This window comes from Arvicanthis niloticus, chromosome 6 (assembly GCF_011762505.2).
Source record: "Arvicanthis niloticus isolate mArvNil1 chromosome 6, mArvNil1.pat.X, whole genome shotgun sequence".
NCBI classification, from domain to species: Eukaryota; Metazoa; Chordata; class Mammalia; order Rodentia; family Muridae; genus Arvicanthis; species Arvicanthis niloticus.
The window spans coordinates 24,011,395-24,028,806 of NC_047663.1; the positions used below are offsets into that span (position 1 = coordinate 24,011,395).

Consider the following 17,412-nt stretch of genomic DNA (forward strand, 5'->3'; position numbering starts at 1 on the left):
TCTGGAACCTGTTATGTAGACTAGGCTTGTCTTGAATTTACAGAGATCTGCCTGCCTCTGGTTCCCTCCAGAGTCCTGGGATTAAAGGTAAGCACTGCCAGACCTAGCCTTCTACCTAGCCTTCTGGGTGGGTCTGCATAGATGTGGAAATGCTTGGTTAGGTGGTATGTGTGCAATCCAGTGGAATTAGTGTACAGAGCAGTTGCAGACCATGCTATTAACCTGGCAGGGAGGTTACCTTAGTCTTTTGTTTGCTTTTCTTCTTTCTCAGACCACCTTGCTCAACACGGTTCCCGGAGCCTTGTGCACGTAAACAAGGAGCCGGTACTGTGGACCGTTTCCCAGTGTTTGCTTTGAGAACACAGCCAGCTTGCTTTGAGCCTTTGTTGTACTGTACAGTTTGTTTCATCTTCTCTCCTCCCAGGACTCAGAACAGTTCTTTTGGAGGGTATGGGCAAGTCCTGGGGATTGAACACAGGACCTTAAATAAGGACACAACCACTGTGTCCTACATGGCTTGGTCCTGGAAACCTGACTTGGGTAAGGAGGGAATGGAGAAAGGACAGACACTCAAACACACTTAGGGAGAAGCTGGGATCAGATGGGTTGTGCTTGCTCTGGTGGTGGTCATGACTGTACACACCGGGAGCTCAGTGTGTCTGCTATATACAGCAGAAGCTTGAGACTTACTGTGTCTCCTTGGAAGGCCTCCGCAGGGGGCAGGCTCAGGTTGCAGGCATCTGGGAGGAGGGAGTTGCAGTTGCTAGTTTTTGCACACACTGCTCAATCGGTTGTAAACACTAGTATTTTGACCAGAGAAAAGCTTTGCCATTCTTCTGTGCTGATGTGAGGAGCCGCATTCGCCATTAAAAGATGGCGCAGGCTTCTGCTTCCTGGTTCTTCACGGAAGCTTTACTTGAGAATGCGCCTGCGCATGGCGCGAAAACCGAGTATGACAATTGGATGAAAGATTTGAGCCAATGAGGGATCTGCACGTCTCCCAAAGCTCTATTTAAGCAGCGGGCTTTCTGAGCTCGGCGTCCTTCCCCTTTTCTCCATCTTGAAGAGCTGTTCAATAAATGCTGTCAGAAGAATCCTGAGTGTGGCGTTCTCCTTATCGGCGAGGCTGTGCGCTACATGCTGGAACCAACCGTTTCAGTTCATCTTTTCCCCCTTCACTAGTGCAGTGGCTGCCACACAGCGGGGCTCAAGAAGCCCAGATGGAAATAAGGAGCCCAAGACTTTCCAGCCTGTGGCTCACAGAGAACCAAATAAAAATTTGAAAGCAGGTTAAGCCAATAGAATGCAATATGAAAGGGGCTCCTCTGGAGACTGGAGAAATGGAGACACCAGGTAATTGTTAGCAGGGAAAACACTCAAGAGCTGTCCAGGAGACAGCACCCTGTTAAAAGACAAAAGCCCCTGAGGGAGAGATGGCTTGCTCAATGGGTAAGGACCTGCTGCCCAGAGTGACCACTTGAGTTTGATCTCTGGGACTTATGCCGTGGAAGGAGGGAAGTCCCACAGGTTGTCTTCTGACCTCAGCATTCTGTGGCATGTGCATGCCCCGCCCCCGGGGTAAAATTAATTGACTAATTAAAATAAATAAGGTCAAAATAACAACAAAGTGACTCAGATATTTAATTTGCTTTTCTTTATGATTCATAAATGGACTCCTCCCATTTCTCTAAATAGAACTCAGGCTCACACAGTAGTGGGGACCCTGGGTCTTGTAAGTGGAAACAAAGAAAGAGAACAAGAGAAAAAAGTACTGACCGGGAAGGGGGCATGAACAAACAGCACAAGAAAAAAGCATCCAGTCCCTTCTTAGTTCTTGTCCTTGGGCTGAACCCAGGGCCTCGTGAGCTGTAAGCAAGCTCTCTGCCTCTCACCTCTGACCTCTGCTTCCTTCTTGTAAGGATGAAAACAGACAGAGACTGCTTTACTAAGCTGGCTCAGGTAGACCCAGACTGTCTGTTTCTAGTAGTAACTGGTCTACTTTGGGATCTATCTTCTCTACATGTTTAGTTTGATTTTTTGTAGCGTTTAGCAAGAGCCACTCCATGTTGCCTTGCTCTGGTTTCTCAGGGCCTCATGCAGGTGCTCAGTTCAAACAATGGCGTCCCATAAGTAGTGGAACAGTTGGAGAACTATCAGAAGTCTCCACTGAAATGGAACGTAGGCAAACGTGTGGAGGGTCACAGGCTGGGGACCTGAACAAATGTTCATGGAGCTCCAAAATAGTAATATGAATTTTATGTTTTGATGGCTTTTTTCTCTTTAATTTTTTTCTACTTCAGTGTATTTATTCTGTGTTTGGTGAGGGTAATGGTGTAGTACCACGTGTGTGTGGAGGTCAAAGGACAGCTTATGGGTGTTCTCTCCTCCCACCGGTGACCCCACCTCCCAAGTGCTAAGATTATAGGCATGTGCCACTGCATGGACTAAATGATAATATCTTGAAGTGTATATAAATATAGCAATATTTCAGTTATTAAGAGCAACTCAACTATATTATTTATGAATCATATTTAATGTGGAATTTACCACAATTTTAATGTCTTGTATAAAATAGGAACCTAGGAGGCAAGAATTGTAGTCCAGTAGTAGAGTGACTGTCTAGTAGACTTCACATTATTTTTTGTTGTTGTTTTTTCGAGACAGGGTTTCTCTGTATAGCCCTGGCTGTCCTGGAACTCACTCTGTAGACCAGGCTGGCCTTGAACTCAGAAATCCGCCTGCCTCTGCCTCCCAAGTGCTGGGATTAAAGATGTGCGCCACCACTGCCCGGCAGATTAATTTTTTAAAAAATAGGTCTCATTTAGCCCAGGCTAGCTCTGACCTCTCTGTGTAGTTGAGGAGAGCCTTGAACTCCTAATTCTCCTATCTCTGTATTCCCTGTACTGAAATTACAGGTATGTGCTACCATGCCTAGCTGCAAGCTCTAGAATCCCAGAACAGAAAAAAAAAAAAAAAAAAAAAAAAAAAAAAAAAGCCAGGAAGACATGGTGCACACCTTTAATCCCAGCACTTGGGAGGCAGAGGCAGGTGGATTTCTGAGTTCGAGGCCAGCCTGGTCTACAGAGTGAGTTCCAGGACAGCCAGGGCTACACAGAGAAACCCTGTCTCAAAAAAAAAAAAAAAAATTGGAACCTAAAAATTTTAAAGGAGTCTTCTCTCCACCTAGTTAACTCAGCTAGAGAACTTCTTTTCTCTCAGGATTTGATCCTCTCATCCTAATGCTCCCTCTTCAAATCAGGATCCTCATAAAAGATACATCCTCAGAATAATAAAGACAAAAAAGATATTGGTAAAGGTCTGACTGTCAAATTCAAAGTAATATTAGGATTTGATTGTGTTTCCCACCAGCTACTGGGGAACAGTGCCTGCGTTTTCATCTGGGTTTGTTGTTGGGTTGTTTTGTTTGGAGGGTGTGTGTTGTTGTTGACGCAGGGTCTCCCTAAGTAGCCTGGATACTCTGGTACTAAAAGAGATCTACCTGCTTCTGCCTTTCGAGTGCTGCCATTAAAGGTGTATGTGACTCCACCTGGCTTGCTTTCTCATTTCAAGTTCCCAGAGTGAACGGAGGTGGCCAGTGCCCATACTCCCAGCATTTAGGAAGCAGAGGCAGAAAGATTCCAATTTGGAGACCACCCTGGGTTATACACTGAGATCTTATCTCCACAAAAAAATAGTAATTTCCTCATCAACTGGATGGTCAACTGCAAGAACAGTATTTATGTTACATTTGACTGGAAGAAGTGTCATTCACAGAAAATTCAGGATGAAGGATATATCCTTGAACTGTTGGCTGGGTGAATGAAGGTAACCCTATGGTACTTCTTGCTCATCCACACCTTGCTTTCATAAGCCTTAAATCCTACCCCACAACTCCAATTTCCTTCCAGATACAAAGGGAGAATAACCACGAAGAGGGGCAGGATTTAGTTCCATGACATCAAAGCTACAGAAAGATTTGGGTGCTGGTGATTGGGCAGAGATGGGAGTCACTAAAGCAAGTGTCTGTATCAAGGTTTGTGCGTACACTTGCCATGCCTGAAAAGGCCAGAAAAGGTTCTCCAATCCCCTGGAGCTAGATTTACAAGTGACCATCAGCTGCCACTTGTAGATGCTGGGAACTGAGCTTCTGTCTCTGCAAGAACAGTATTCAGTCTTAACTGCTGAGCCATCTCTCCAGTCCCTGAGAATGTATCTCTAATGTATTATTATTGTGCATATGTGTGTATGTGTCTGTGTGTGTGTGTGCTACAGCACACTTGATGTCAGAGGACAACTGTGTGGAGTTGGTTCTCTTCTCCCACCTTTAAGTGAGTTCGGAGGATTCAATTCAGTGAAGAGCCTTCACTCACAAGTGGCTGGCCCACCCGGACAGTTTTAAGTTGTTCATTCACTTAAAAAAAAAAAAATTTGAAGGGATCTCAAAATGTCTCACATGGAAACCAAAGTTCTACTTTAGTGTCAAAGGTCAAGAGGGCAGGAAAGGACTCCATCCCGTATGGGAAAAACAAACCACTGCGTGCTATCCTTCCAGTGTTAAACAACCATCCTTAAAATTTTAGGCAGCCTTTAATTGGTAACAGAAAAACAAGCAAAAGCAAGAGAGCAAAGCCGACAAGGACAGGAGCCTCTGGAGACGTGGACCTTTAAAGTGTATCTAGAGCAAAGGAGTGGAGACCAGCAGGCCAGGTCATGCTGCGTGGAGGGGTTAGTAAAGAATGGTAAGAAAGAAGGTGATTGGTTAAACTGGAATTTTAGAAAATGGAGCTGTGGTTAGTTTTGGTCTTTGTTTTTCGTTTTTTGTGTTTGTGTCAGCTTGACACAAGCTAGGGTCATCTGGGAAAAGGGTATCTCAGTAAAGAAAAGCAATGCTTCCTTCAGGTTGGCCTGTAGGCAAGCCTGTAGGGGACACTCTCTTGTTTAATAATTGATATGGAAGGGTCCACACCAATGTGGGCGGAGCCAGCCCTGGGCAAGTGGTCCTGGGTGTTGTAAGAGACTAAGTAAGCCAGTAAGCAGCATTCCTTAGGGCCTCTGCTTCCGTTCTTACCTCCAGGTTCCTGCCTTGGCTTCCCTCAATGACGAGCTGTGATCGGGTGACATAAAACAAACCCTAAGTTGCTTTAGGTCATGGTCTTTATCACACTAATAGAAAGCTAAGCAGGAGAGAAATGCCTACTGGAGGGGACCAAAGTAGAGACAAAGACGCCTGTTAAGAAATTCTGCGGTTCGTTTAACGGCAGCGCCTTTAATCAAGATGATGACATAAGAAATGGGGAGAAGTGGGGTACCCAGAACTGTGGTAACTGGAATCTAAGAGAGCGGATGACAGAAAGGCGTCCGCTTGAAACAGACCGTGGAAAAGAGAAGGGAGAAAATACATTTAATTTGCTCCTGGATGCTAACCGCCCCTTCTCCTTGAATGCTGTATATTAAAAGAGGAGCTAGCAGATTAGAGGTGGGGTACCCGCCCACTGGAATCCGGGAACTTTTATTTAAAGTGGGCGGGCGTCAGCGGAGATTGCAAGGATGAACACAGGTACTTCCGGTTGTTACGGAAGTGGGACTTCGTATTCTCCCAAGCTCCTCCCTCAGTGGCCGGGCAGAGTGACAGAATGGTCGAGCGGACGGCGCTGCTGCTGCTGCTGCTAACCTTAGCAGTGGGACTCGCGGAGGGTTCCCAGGGCGACCGCGAGCCGGTATACCGCGACTGCGTGCTCCGGTGCGAGGAACGGAACTGTTCGGGGGACGCACTGAAGCACTTCCGCTCCCGCCAGCCAATCTACATGAGCCTCGCTGGTAAGCCCCACCCACCCATGTAAGCCCCGCCCGTTGGCTTTAGCCCCGCCTACTGTGTCCTGCTGTTCTGCAACTCAGAACCTCAGTTTCCCTCAGCCTTCTCTAATGAGTGTTAATGTCTGGAGCCTCCAGAGTGTGTGTGGGGGATGGGGGGAGGGTGGAGGGTGGAGGGTGGAGGGTGGAGGGTGGTGAGTGGTGAGTATTGCGTTAGCCTGCCCACCTTTCTATAGGCTTCATTTTATTTATTCAAACCACTACTTGTTAAATACAAAGAAGATCTGAAATAACCCAGGCGATCAGAATCCTGCCCTTCTGGGCTTATAGTCCCCAAACAGGTGAATATTAACCTTCTCCAAGACAGAATGGATTGAGACCTAATGGACCCATAGATTAAGCACGCATTTGGAAGTGAGAGGGATGGAGTCTGCTTCAGTGGGTGGAGGCAGGGATCAACCATGGAACAATTTAAACAGGGTAAAACTGATGTCAACCAACATATTGAGCACCCACGTTTGACAGGTGTCACAGCAGGTCAGTTGGCTTTCACCACAGCCCCGTCAGATACTTTCCCTCATCCATTTTAAAGATGAGAACACTCAGAGAGATTAAGTACCTTGCCCAAGGCCACACAGCCTGGAAGTGGTAAAGCAGAGTTTCCTGTTCTGGCCTGTTTGACCAACAGCTCGTCCCTGTTACTACCCCCTTTCCATTCCAGACAGAGACAGCAGAGAGCCTGGAGGTCCGAGGGGGATTTGAGCACACACAGCATCTTGGTTTGCCCAGAGAGCAGGGAGCAGGAAGATTAGTGGCAATGAGGGAACAAAGACAACTGGGAACCTAAGGAGTCGGGTGAAGGGTCTGAGCTCGATTGTCACAGGAGGTAGGAAGGCACCAAAGACTCCTCCCTGGGTTCAGAAGGGACTAGTATGAATCCGGGTCTCCAAGAGGGGCCTGTCAGATGCCAAGAGGGAGAAGAAACTATTCTGTTTGCTCCCACTGCTCTTATATTCACCCCCTCTGTGTGTGTGTGTATGTGTACACCCACCCTCTCTTCTCTGTACAACTGGGAAGTAAAATTTTGAGATTTCCTCTGGTTCTGTCCACTCAGGCCTGGGCTCCACCAGGCGGCTTGTGCCTCCCTAAGCACAAATCTGTAGCCGTGTGTCTGTTTCAGGCTGGACTTGCCGAGACGACTGCAAGTATGAGTGTATGTGGTTCACTGTCGGCCTCTACCTTCAGGAGGGTTACAGAGTCCCTCAGTTCCATGGCAAGGTGAGCCGGAGGGTCAGGGAAGGTACATGGTGGTCCTTCAGCCCCGAGTTGGTCCAGGCTATCCCAGCAGTCTGAGATGGGATGTCACAGGGAGGGAGAGATAGGCCAGGTACTTGTGCTCAGAATCCTTGCGTTTCCCACAGTGCCAATGTGTCCTGCTTCTGAATTTGAAGGAATAAGGTCTGTGTCTCAAGCCAAGCGTGATGGCACACACCTTTAACATCAGCACTTGGGAGGCAGAGGCAGGTGGCTCTCTATGAATTTAAGGCCCACCTAGTCTGTGTAGCCAAGGCTTCATAGTGAGACCCTCTCTCCATAAAACAAACACATAAGCAGAAAGTGCTATGCCCGCCCCCCCCCCCCCACAGTAGTACTGAGCTTCTCAGAGCTGATGGAAATACCCACTGACCCTAAGGTGTTTCACCCCCTGCTTCTCCAATCAGAGTCGATCATCAGAATACCTTTCAGACTCCCTAGTTGCTTTGTGCCCTTTGTCCCACTATTAGCTCATTTTGGCTTTTGGGGTTAGGAGGAACTGGTTACCCTAGTTTACCACAAAGCAATCAGGCACCCTGAGGAGGATGGTGATCAGTTGAGGAGGGATGGGACCTAGATCTGGATGGCAGGTCTGTATGGTTTCACCTCGTGTATCTGCTGTCCCCAGAGCCAGACTCCCCTGTCAGTGCCTGCCAGCCAGGGACTCAGCTTAACCAGGGACTTCTGGGGAGACACTCCTTGACTTGAGAGAACTTGAAATCCTGAGCTGAGGAATCAGCTGGAGACCTGTTAATGCAGTCGTCATGGAAACGTGGACCAGGCTGGTGAGGGGCTGCCTCTCCTCACCCTCCTCCCTATGCTCCTTTTTCAGTGGCCCTTCTCCCGGTTCCTGTTCATCCAAGAGCCAGCTTCTGCCGTGGCCTCGCTCCTCAATGGCCTGGCCAGCCTGGTGATGCTCTTCCGCTATCGCGCCTCTGTGCCAGCCTCCTCCCCCATGTACCATACCTGCATGGCCTTCGCTTGGGTAGGTAGCCTGGCAGGACACTCTGTACCCTGCTCTGAGCAGAGGAGCTCTTCCATCCCCAGTGATGGGCTTCTAGCAGCCAGCTTCTCTCTTTTCCAGGGCTAAAGTGTGTAGCAGTCAGGCACAGCAGAAACGGAAAGTGTGGCAGCAGGCTTCTAGTAGAGAGACAGACCAGTGTTCCCAGGAAGGCGGGAGGACACATGTTTTCTTATCCTAAGCGAGGAAGCTACAAAGAGACTCCGTGGGGTGGTTTACTAACAGGGATGGCAAGTGGGTACAGGGAGCATGCTTGGAGTGCAGGTCTTTCCAAGACCCCTCTGGAGCATTAATGTGACTTTTGTTCCGGCCCAGAGTTCTTACAAGAGCTCAGCCCAGTCCTGTGTCTGTCCCCAGAGAACCCAGGTGGGTCCATCTGAGTGGGAAAGACTACTTAGCCTCACCAGTATGGCTGCTCTGAGAGCCGTTGAAGAAATGTGGTCTTGAGTATAGAGGGGCACTGCGTGACAGGAGGGGAATGCAGTGGATGTCGGTCAGGCAGATCTTCTATGATTGGCCATCAGGGAAAAAAATTCCCACTCACTGACCCTCCCACCCTCAGAGCCTCTCCATTTGTGTCCACTGGACATCTGTTGTGTGCCAAGCACTCTGCTGGGTGCTGGAGGCCCCCAAACATGTAAGAACACACAGTTCCTTTCCCTCTGGTTCTAGTCTCACAAACCCACGATTGGATGCCGAAGCCTTGAAGAAAGCGCAGCGGAGGGAGGATCCATAGGGCGGGTGATGGGGTCCTGCCTACAGGGTGACAGAGGACGGCCTCCCTGCCGTGAGACGGGGACAGGCATGAGGAGTTGAAGGTGTCGGGATAACTCTGAGAAGAGCAGGGGAATCTTCTAGACAAAACCAGAAAGACAGCAGAGGGTAAGGGCGTCTATAAGCAAGAAAGGTCAAGAGCCACAGGACAGGACAAGCAAGAGAGAAGGCTGCTCCTGGGTCTAGCGGTGGAGGACTCTGACCGTAGCTGGTGACTCAGTGCACTGAGATACCCAGGCTGACCTGACAAGGGTGATGGATGTGGAAGGAGGTGTTAGACCTGGCATTTGCCCTTCAGTGATAATAATAACTGTTAGAGCTATGGAAGAACAGCAAAAAGAAAAGAGAAGGAAAAAATTACAAGTTTGGGACAGTTAGACAGAATGACCATGATGTAACCTCTGCAGTCAGGAGGCTGAGGCAGAAGGGCTTCAAGTTTACATATTTGATACCTTATCCTATTTGTGTGTGTGTGGGGGGGGGCAGGCTTGGTGGCTCACATCTTTTGTCCCAGCACTCAGGAGGCAGAAGCAGGAGGATCTCTGTGGGTTCATGGGTAGCCTAGTCTATAAAGCAAGTTCCAGGAAAGCCAGGGTGGTTACACAGAGAAACTGTCTCAAAAAAAAAAAAAAAAAAAAAAAAAAAAAAAAAAAAAAAAAAAAAAAAAAAAAAAAGAAAAGAAAAGAAAAAAAGAAAAGAAATTTAAATTTGAAGACAATAGTTATAGCCGGATGTGGTGGCTCATGCCTGCAATCCCAGAACCAGAGAGGAGGAGGCACGTGTGAGTCCAAAGTTATCCTGGGCTACATAGTACATTCTAGAACAGCAAGTGCTACTGAGGAAGACCACATGCGTGTGGTACCAGGCTTGTCCTCCACTCTTACCTCTGCTCTCTGAGTAAGACTCGGACACACAGGGCCTTGGCCCCAGATAACAGCTAACCAGTCAGCAGGTAGAGGAGACAGGGCTAGCCTCTACACCACACCACTGGGCTCCAGGGCCTGAGTGTTCCCTGGGATAAACACTGGCTGAGCATTTGCTAAGAGCAGATTCATATTTTGCGTTTGTACAGCTGGGGATTCCAGTGCAGAGCCCGTGCGTAGACCCAGTCAGTCTGGGAAGCTGCTCATAAACACACTGGGGAAACTCAGCAATACCTAAGAGCTGAAAAGTAGGGCACAGGTCCTCTGGCAGGGGCCAGATGCTAAGGTTACTGGGATCCCTTCTTGCCTTTATGAGGTGGTCTAGAGACACAGGGACACAGAGTCCACTGGTTGGATGATTTTTTGTTTTGCTGAGACAGAGTCTCACTGTGTAGCCCAGGTTGGCCCTTGACGTTCACTCTTCCCTCCTGCCTCTGGACAGCTGGGCATTGCTATAGTAATTGTAGTAGGCAGGCACCACAACATGTATTCTAGGCTGGATTTCACACTTGTTTTGAGCCTCGTGTTTCTGCCTGGAGGGTGTGGCGGTGGACTTTATCCTGGGCCGGGTCTTATGGCACAAGAGTGGCTCTGGTTTGTGCTGGGCTGAGGATGGGAGGTTTTGCCATGGGGCAGGGCTGTCTTTTCTTTGATAACTCTATCCCTTAGTGGAGCCTGTGAAACTTCAGCAGAAGAGGGTGGCCCCTGCTTTGCTGTTTAGACCTAGGTTTGGCCTGCACAGGTACCAGGAAGGGCTGTGGAACCTGCCAGAATTCTACATGCTGGCCTTTGACTTCATGGGATGGGGGTGGGGGATGCTGGCCCTCTGCCGAAGCTAGGAGGCCAAACCAATTCCCCACCTTTATCTAGCAGAGAAAGGTCCTCAGATGTAGCTGCCGGGCACTGAGTGTACCACCTCTCTAGAGGGAAGGACAAGGGAAGAGCTAGGCTGAAACTCCAGCAGAATAATGGCTAGCCTTCAGGAAGGACTTCCCAATTGTCAGGCGTCAGGCAAAATCTAGTGAGACAACGTTAGGAGCTAAGAAACCTTTTAAACATATTAATTGATTGAGTTGTGCATATAGGGGTGCAGTGACCGTTTATGCCACGGCTCGTGTTAGACTGTAAAGTTGTGATGTTGTTGACTCTCCTATCACGTAGTCCTGGGGTTTGAGCTCAGGCCATCAGGCTTGGTACAAGTACCTTCACCCCAAAACATCTCACTAGCCTAGGAATCCTTCTTTGATGATGGGAAAAAGCCCCGCCTCCCCCCGGAGGGGACCCAAGGCAGTCTTGCCCCCGCTCGCTGGACTGTGGCCCCTGTGGCCCCGAGGAGGCAGCAGACATCATATTTAACATTCTGCCTCCCCCGCTTCTGAGACACCAAGCTATTTAAAGATCCACTTGTCCCCACCGTGATGGTGTCAATGACAGCCCCGAGCACTGGGGCTTAACACTGGGGTCAAATTCCTGACAGATCTGGCTCACTTGGCATCCAACCAGTTTCGGGGCTGTGATATTTTTGTCTGTTTCTGTATTTGCCAGCAAACTAAAACAGCCAGCCCCCTGCCTCCCTGCACCCGCCTCCTGTCCCCTCACACTGACACTGCTGCCACCCTGGCCCCATGTCCCCCATTCTCATTGTTTACACATGATTCTCACTTCCCCTCTTGGTCCCTCCCACCACACTGAGCACAACCGAGGAGTGCAGAACAGTTGTGTATGTGCGGGGGGGGGGGGGGTCCCCTCCCTTCCCTGTCCATCTGTCCTCTGTTTGTGTCTGACTACAAGCTCTGAGAAGAAGCAGCACCTGCTGGGACCATACTGATGGGACAGTGGCTTGGGAGCATGAAAACGGGCTCTTCCCATAGTCTGCACCGTGGGAGCAGGGGTCCCCCAGAGCCCCATGGTTTAATCTGGAATTTGGTGGCCCTTGAGGAAAAAGAAATGAAGGGACTTGGTGGAGTCAGCCTGGTAGATTCGGTGAAGAAAGCCTAGGTTCATGGGTCACCTGTGCCAGGCAGCAGCAAAAACCACAGGTAGTGGGAAACTGAGGCAGAACAGGTAAATGTGTTGCCTGAGGGCACACAGAAAATGCTGTGCTGGGGTTAGAGCTCATAGCCCCAGGTTTGGTTCCGGGGCCTGCTTTCTTAGCAACATTACCTTTTGGTGCAAGGAAAGTATCATGGGATACTCTGTAAGAGAGAGGGCCATCCCAGGGACGTAGAATACAGGCTTCAGATAGGACTCGGTAAGTAGAAGACCCCTGGGAGACATGCAGATAAGGAACCCAGCAGCCCCCACCTGTCTGTGGCGCTCAGGCCTGGCCCATGCACCTCTACCCTCTTCTGCCAGTGTTCCAACTGCCACTTAGATCAGCCCTCTTGTCACCTCCCCCTTCCTGCTGTGGGTGACAAGGACTCCTGGCTGGCTGCCAGTGCCTGCTGCCTTCCCATCCTCCCTCCCACACTGGTCCCAGGGCCACTGTCCTCCCTAAGATACCCCTGCACCTGGTCTGCCTGGTCCTTGTGTCTCCAGCCCAGCGTCACCCCTCTCCCTACACCGACGGATCTCACGATAGGCCTTGTGAGGGAGGAGATGAGGGCCACTCAGGCCTGCCCCAGGCGAAGAGAGGGCTTACACTTGTTCTGAGCTTCAGGGTCACAGCCCTCGTCCCAAGCCAGGTTTGGCTACACATCCTTAATAAACCATTTAAAAAGCCAGACTAATAATGGAAAACCACAAAGGGAGATATGTGGCCACATCGGGAAGTCTGCCTATGGAGAATGAGAACCTGGCATGGGACACAGGATGTGATCTCCTCTCTCAGATTCGATATCAGGCTGAGAGGTACAACCAGGTACCCACAGGAAATGTAAGGCTGCCCTCCAGGCCCGAGGAAAGGGCCAGAAGAGGCCTAACCATCATGAGGTGCACCTCAGAGCCTTCTGAAGGCTTTAGAGGCCTGCTCCAGGTAGCCTTCTGTAAGTGGAAGGCACCGAGATAAGCCAGGCTCAGCAGTGGGAGGGGGCAGAGAGCTCCCAGAGCCAGAGTCCAGCATCAGGGAACCTGCCTGGCTCCAAGCCCTGCCTTGCCTCTTCCACTCTGCCCACTGTGTTGCCCTCAGCTCTTAGCAATCCCAGGAGCTCAGCTGTGTCTCATCCTCCTACCATGGGACCCTACAGACTGGCTTCCTGACCTGCTCCTGTGTCCCCTGACTGGCCGCTTGTTGTGGCACCTAAGTGGGCAGCTCCCACAGGCCTGTCCCGCAAGTGTCTCTGCCCACCCTCCCAGGTATGGCAGGCCAAGCCCTGCTCTTCCTCTTGTGACTAGCTGCCACAGATTTCTCAGTGTCTGGTTTGTGTCTCCACCAAAGCTCGCCCTTCTCGCAGGAACTGGGGCCTCTGCTGGGAACTCGGGTCTTGAAGAAAGCACCAGCAAAGACTCACACAATACAAGTCTCACTCACTGCCCTGTTCTGGGAAGAGGGCCCCTGGCATTCCCCTGGGCCATTCTGCCATTCCACCCCTGCTCCTCCCAAAACTCTAGAGCAGCTAGCTACTGGCTCATCGAGTTAGGCTGGCCTGGCCGGGAGGAAGCTGGGCTAAGTTGGCCACTGTCTTCCTCAGAGGCTAGGCTCCAGTGGGATCTGCTTCATCCTCCTCCCCGGATTGCTGTTCCTCCTGACACACCCCAAGCTAGCTCAAGTCCCCCCACCCCACCCACCTCATTCCCACCCCCAGAAGCTGAGGTCACAGGCTCCCTGGGCTGGGGTGGGGTTGTCATCACCTGGCAGTGGGGGAGGAGGCAAGGCCCTGGGGGCTGTTGTCTTAGAGATTGGGTAATTTGGGAACTTGAGTCTGCCAGGACTGGTTCCTTGGCCAGGCCAGAACCTGTGGCGGCTGCCGCTCTTGGCCTGGGGGATTTGGGTGGTAGTTTACAGTGGTGGGAAATCCTCCTGAGGGGACTGGGTGAGGTTGGAAGTGAGTCCTCTGCTCGGTCAATGGCCTCTCAGGGCACAGGAAACACTTTTTCAAACAGAGCTCCACAGGTCTCCTCCACCTTGGGCAGTGTGCTGACTGGCCTCTCCTTCCTCAGGTGTCTCTCAATGCTTGGTTCTGGTCCACGGTCTTCCATACCAGGGACACTGACCTCACAGAGGTGAGCACCTCCCAGCCCCCTGCATGGAACAGTCCCAGAGGAGCCCAGGAGAGGGCAGGGTAGGGCAGGTTCCACAGAGTGAAGGCAGCTCCATCCACAGAGCTTGCATCTCTGCAGAACCTTATCTCTGCCAGGCATCCCAAACCAGGCAGTGCATGGAGCCATACCTGGATCTTGCCAGGAGAGTTTTGACACTTGTCATTGGCTTTCTGACCTATAAGGCCATTGATCTGGGGGATGGAGGGGTGGTGGAATGAAGTCACTTTCCCAGGGTTATCCAGCTAGTGTGATCATGATCACGATTGCAGTCCATGTCTGTTCTGTCACATCCCAAATGACATTTTGAGTTCCATGGTGTGCTTTCCTAGCTAGGGCCCTCTCAACGCCATGAACGCTGAGCTGATCTCAATGCTCTGTAACATGGACACAGTGCAACTGTTGTAGGCTGAGGGGGCAAACGGTAGGGCTCCTGCTCACTGCAAGCCCAGCCTCTGTCCCCTCCCTGCCGTATCCCCTGGGGTCCCTCTGTGGACCCGGGCAGACCTGTGCCACAGTCTGCTTTCTCACCTGGCCCCGTGGGCTCTCCCACCCTCAGAAGATGGACTACTTCTGCGCTTCGGCTGTCATCCTGCATTCTGTTTACCTGTGCTGTGTCAGGTGAGTGCCTGGGACTAGGGCAGAGAGGGGACTGACTGCCCAGGCCCTTCTCACATATCCACAGGCTGTACCTGGGTGGGGATACCTGAGAGAGGTAGATCTAGCTTCTCTGGGAGCTGTGGCCCTTGGTTTCTCTGAAACAGCTGGCTTGGTGGGCTAGGGAGAGGACAGTGGCTTCAGAGAGCCCTCAACCCTTTAGGTGAGGAAATAGTTGAGGGAACACAGCTCTGAGGACAACCAGCCACTCTCTGAGTTGTTCTGGGTGGCTGGACAGGACTGTGGGACTGCAGCACCCGTCTGTGGCCAGCGCCTTCGGTGCCCTGCTCCTGCTGCTGCTGACAGGACACATCTCCTACCTGAGCCTTGTCCATTTCGACTACGGCTATAACATGATGGCCAACGTGGCTATAGGTGAGCTCCTTCAGAGATCTGAGGCTGGGCACGGGGTGGATTCTTGGGGGGTATTCTGGAGAGACTCTTGAGAGCAGCGAGAAGTTGAAATGGGAGGCTGGGGATTGCGGGGAGTCAGGGGGAGCAGCTAGAGTCCAGGGAGAGATCCAGTGAGTAAGCCTCTCCTGTTCCTGCCTCCCCCCCCCCCCAGGCCTGGTGAACCTGGCTTGGTGGCTGGTCTGGTGCCTGCGGAACCACCGGCGCCTCCCTCACACCCGCAGGTGTATGTTGGTGGTGGTGTTGCTGCAGGGGCTGTCTCTGCTGGAGCTGCTTGACTTCCCACCCCTCTTCTGGGTCCTGGACGCCCACGCCATCTGGCACATCAGCACCATCCCCGTCCACGCCCTCTTTTTCAGGTCAGTGCCCTGCCCAGCCTCAGGATTTCCTTTTCTCTGCCCTTCCTTGACAGCTCCTAGGGCAGGCTAGGGCTCCCCCACCCACTTGGCCCTCCTCCTTGCCTGTTGTCCCCCCTACCATCTGGGATGTTCTCAGAACTGGGTGGCTGCCTCAGTAGGCTCATCTCTACACCCACAGATTTCTGGAAGATGACAGCTTGTACCTGCTGAAGGAGTCTGGAGCCATGTTCAAGCTGGACTAAAGAGGCTGGAGGGGGCTCGTCCCTCAGGCCTCTCCCTTCTCTCCCTAGAGATGATTCGTTTTTCCCCTTTTAGCTTCTTGAACTTGACCATGTGGGGTTTGGACCTGAAATCCTGTAGCTTCCTGGCCATTTCTGGCCCTCACATGGAACCTGTCTTGGGAGTGGCTTCCTCACATCTGGGACAGGGAATAGGCAGCTGTCCTGTGCCTGGGGCTGAACTGAGACCAGGTTTTGAGGACTACAGAGAGGAGGACGGCTTTTGTATCCTCAACCTCTCCCTTTCCACATCACTCACCCCTGCAGCACCACCCTGCGTACCTCCACTTACCCTCCCAAACCACACCCACAGGCCTTTGGGGTACATTGGGGTCTCTTTTATGTCAGGACACCACTAGGTGGCGCTGGATGCTTGCTTGTCGGCTGCCCAAGTTTCTCTCTGGGTCTGAGGAACTGGGCTGCTGGGGTAGGTCTAAGGAGGGGTTTCCACCCTACCTCCCGATACTGGCAAGTCTTGCCTTCAAGGCCAGGACCCTAGAAAGCTTAGGACTAGGACTCAGTCTGCTGTTCTGGCTGGGAGTGGACAACACATTGACACATAGAGGGATATGGGCCAAGCCAGGAGCAGAGATGACCAGATAGTCAGTGAGCTGGGGGACTGTGGGCCTTCACATAGAGTGTGCAGCGTGGGTGTGTGTTCAGGGGGCAGGTGGCTGAGGGTGGTTTGAGGAAGGTACATGGAAGAGACGAACATGCACAGGATACGCTGGTAGGAGTCTGAAGCAGAGCAGGAGAATCAAGTCATCAAGAGTCACCTGAGCTCCAAGTCTGCCCGGGCCCCAAGGCCATTCTGCTGCTAGTATATGACCTGATAGACTTTGGGATGCTGGCTGTGAGTGTGGGTGCCCGCCCAGTGCCCCTTTGCACTCCACTTAAATCACATACCTCCCCTCAACATGAGGCAGAGAGAGGGAGGGGAAAGTGGCCCTGCTCCTGCCTCTTAGTTCTTCATCTTGGTATGGTGGATCTCACACTCAGTTCCCTTTGTCAGAGCTGGACTCTCCCGAGCCAATCCCAGGGCAAGCAGGGTGCACCCAGCCTATATCTTGAACCCACCCCTCAGGAAGGCAGTCTGCAGTTGAGCCCTGCCTCTATCCTCTGCCCCCTCTGTGGGAGAGGATAGCTAGGCCAGGGCTCCAGCTCAGGTACTTGGGCAGCCTATTAGGGTTCTGGGTTTTGTTTTGTTTTTTTATATATATATATACTAAGAACAATTTTAAGGCTGGAGGCAGGAAAGGACACGCTTAATAAAGCAGCTCCCAGCCTCACTGTGACTCTGCTCCTCTGTGTGTGAAAGGTGGGCTAGAGGGAAGAGGGTATCACTGGCCAGTGGCAGATCTCTACCTGGGTACCTGAGAGTGAGGATGGTAGGGACCAGGCATGGAGCCAAGCAGAGCCTGAGGCCAGCAGAGGGCAGGGGCTGGGTCAGGGCTGGCACTGGCTCTTGCCTTCTTGGGTCTCGGCCTGTATCTGTGTCTGAGCCTTAACACCTCCTACCCTTCACGTCAGCCTTCTGCTCTCCACCCTTCGCTCTTCTTACTCAGGCTCCCTGAGCTTCACCTGGGGACTCTCCCCCGATACGCAGTTGAGGCTGAGTGACGAGCCGCTAGAACCGCACCAAAGAGAAAAGCTAGGGTTGGTTCCTC

At 51.6% G+C, this 17,412-nt stretch overlaps 1 protein-coding gene across 3 annotated transcripts; it reads left to right on the forward strand.

Moving 5' to 3' along the window:
• The first annotated feature begins 4,512 nt into the window (after window positions 1-4,512).
• On the forward strand, window positions 4,513-17,034 carry Pgap3 (post-GPI attachment to proteins phospholipase 3). 3 transcript variants are annotated; one of them, XM_076935841.1, is made up of 9 exons: window positions 4,513-4,739; window positions 5,602-5,817; window positions 6,992-7,089; window positions 7,958-8,110; window positions 13,942-14,004; window positions 14,546-14,661; window positions 14,936-15,072; window positions 15,333-15,467; window positions 15,646-17,034. In XM_076935841.1, exons 2-9 carry the CDS (start codon window positions 5,634-5,636, stop codon window positions 15,675-15,677), a joined length of 918 nt encoding a protein of 305 aa, XP_076791956.1. In that variant the 5' UTR covers window positions 4,513-4,739; window positions 5,602-5,633; the 3' UTR covers window positions 15,678-17,034. The 3 variants fall into 3 exon arrangements, with proteins under 3 accessions (XP_076791956.1, XP_076791955.1, XP_034360242.1); XM_076935840.1 differs by having other exon boundaries at window positions 4,516-4,739; window positions 15,263-15,467; XM_034504351.3 differs by having other exon boundaries at window positions 4,519-4,739; window positions 14,600-14,661; window positions 15,263-15,467.
• Window positions 17,035-17,412: the final 378 nt, after the last annotated feature.

What these genes read in the sequence shown, in the direction of transcription:
- Pgap3 (XM_076935840.1), top strand. Translation starts at nt 5,634, where the DNA reads ATGGTCGAGCGGACGGCGCTGCTGCTGCTGCTGCTAACCTTAGCAGTG. An exon ending in TCCCTCAGTTCCATGGCAAG is followed by an intron (nt 7,090 to 7,957) that starts GTGAGCCGGAGG and finishes CTCCTTTTTCAG; the next exon opens with TGGCCCTTCTCCCGGTTCCT. An exon ending in GTCCACGCCCTCTTTTTCAG is followed by an intron (nt 15,468 to 15,645) that starts GTCAGTGCCCTG and finishes CTACACCCACAG; the next exon opens with ATTTCTGGAAGATGACAGCT.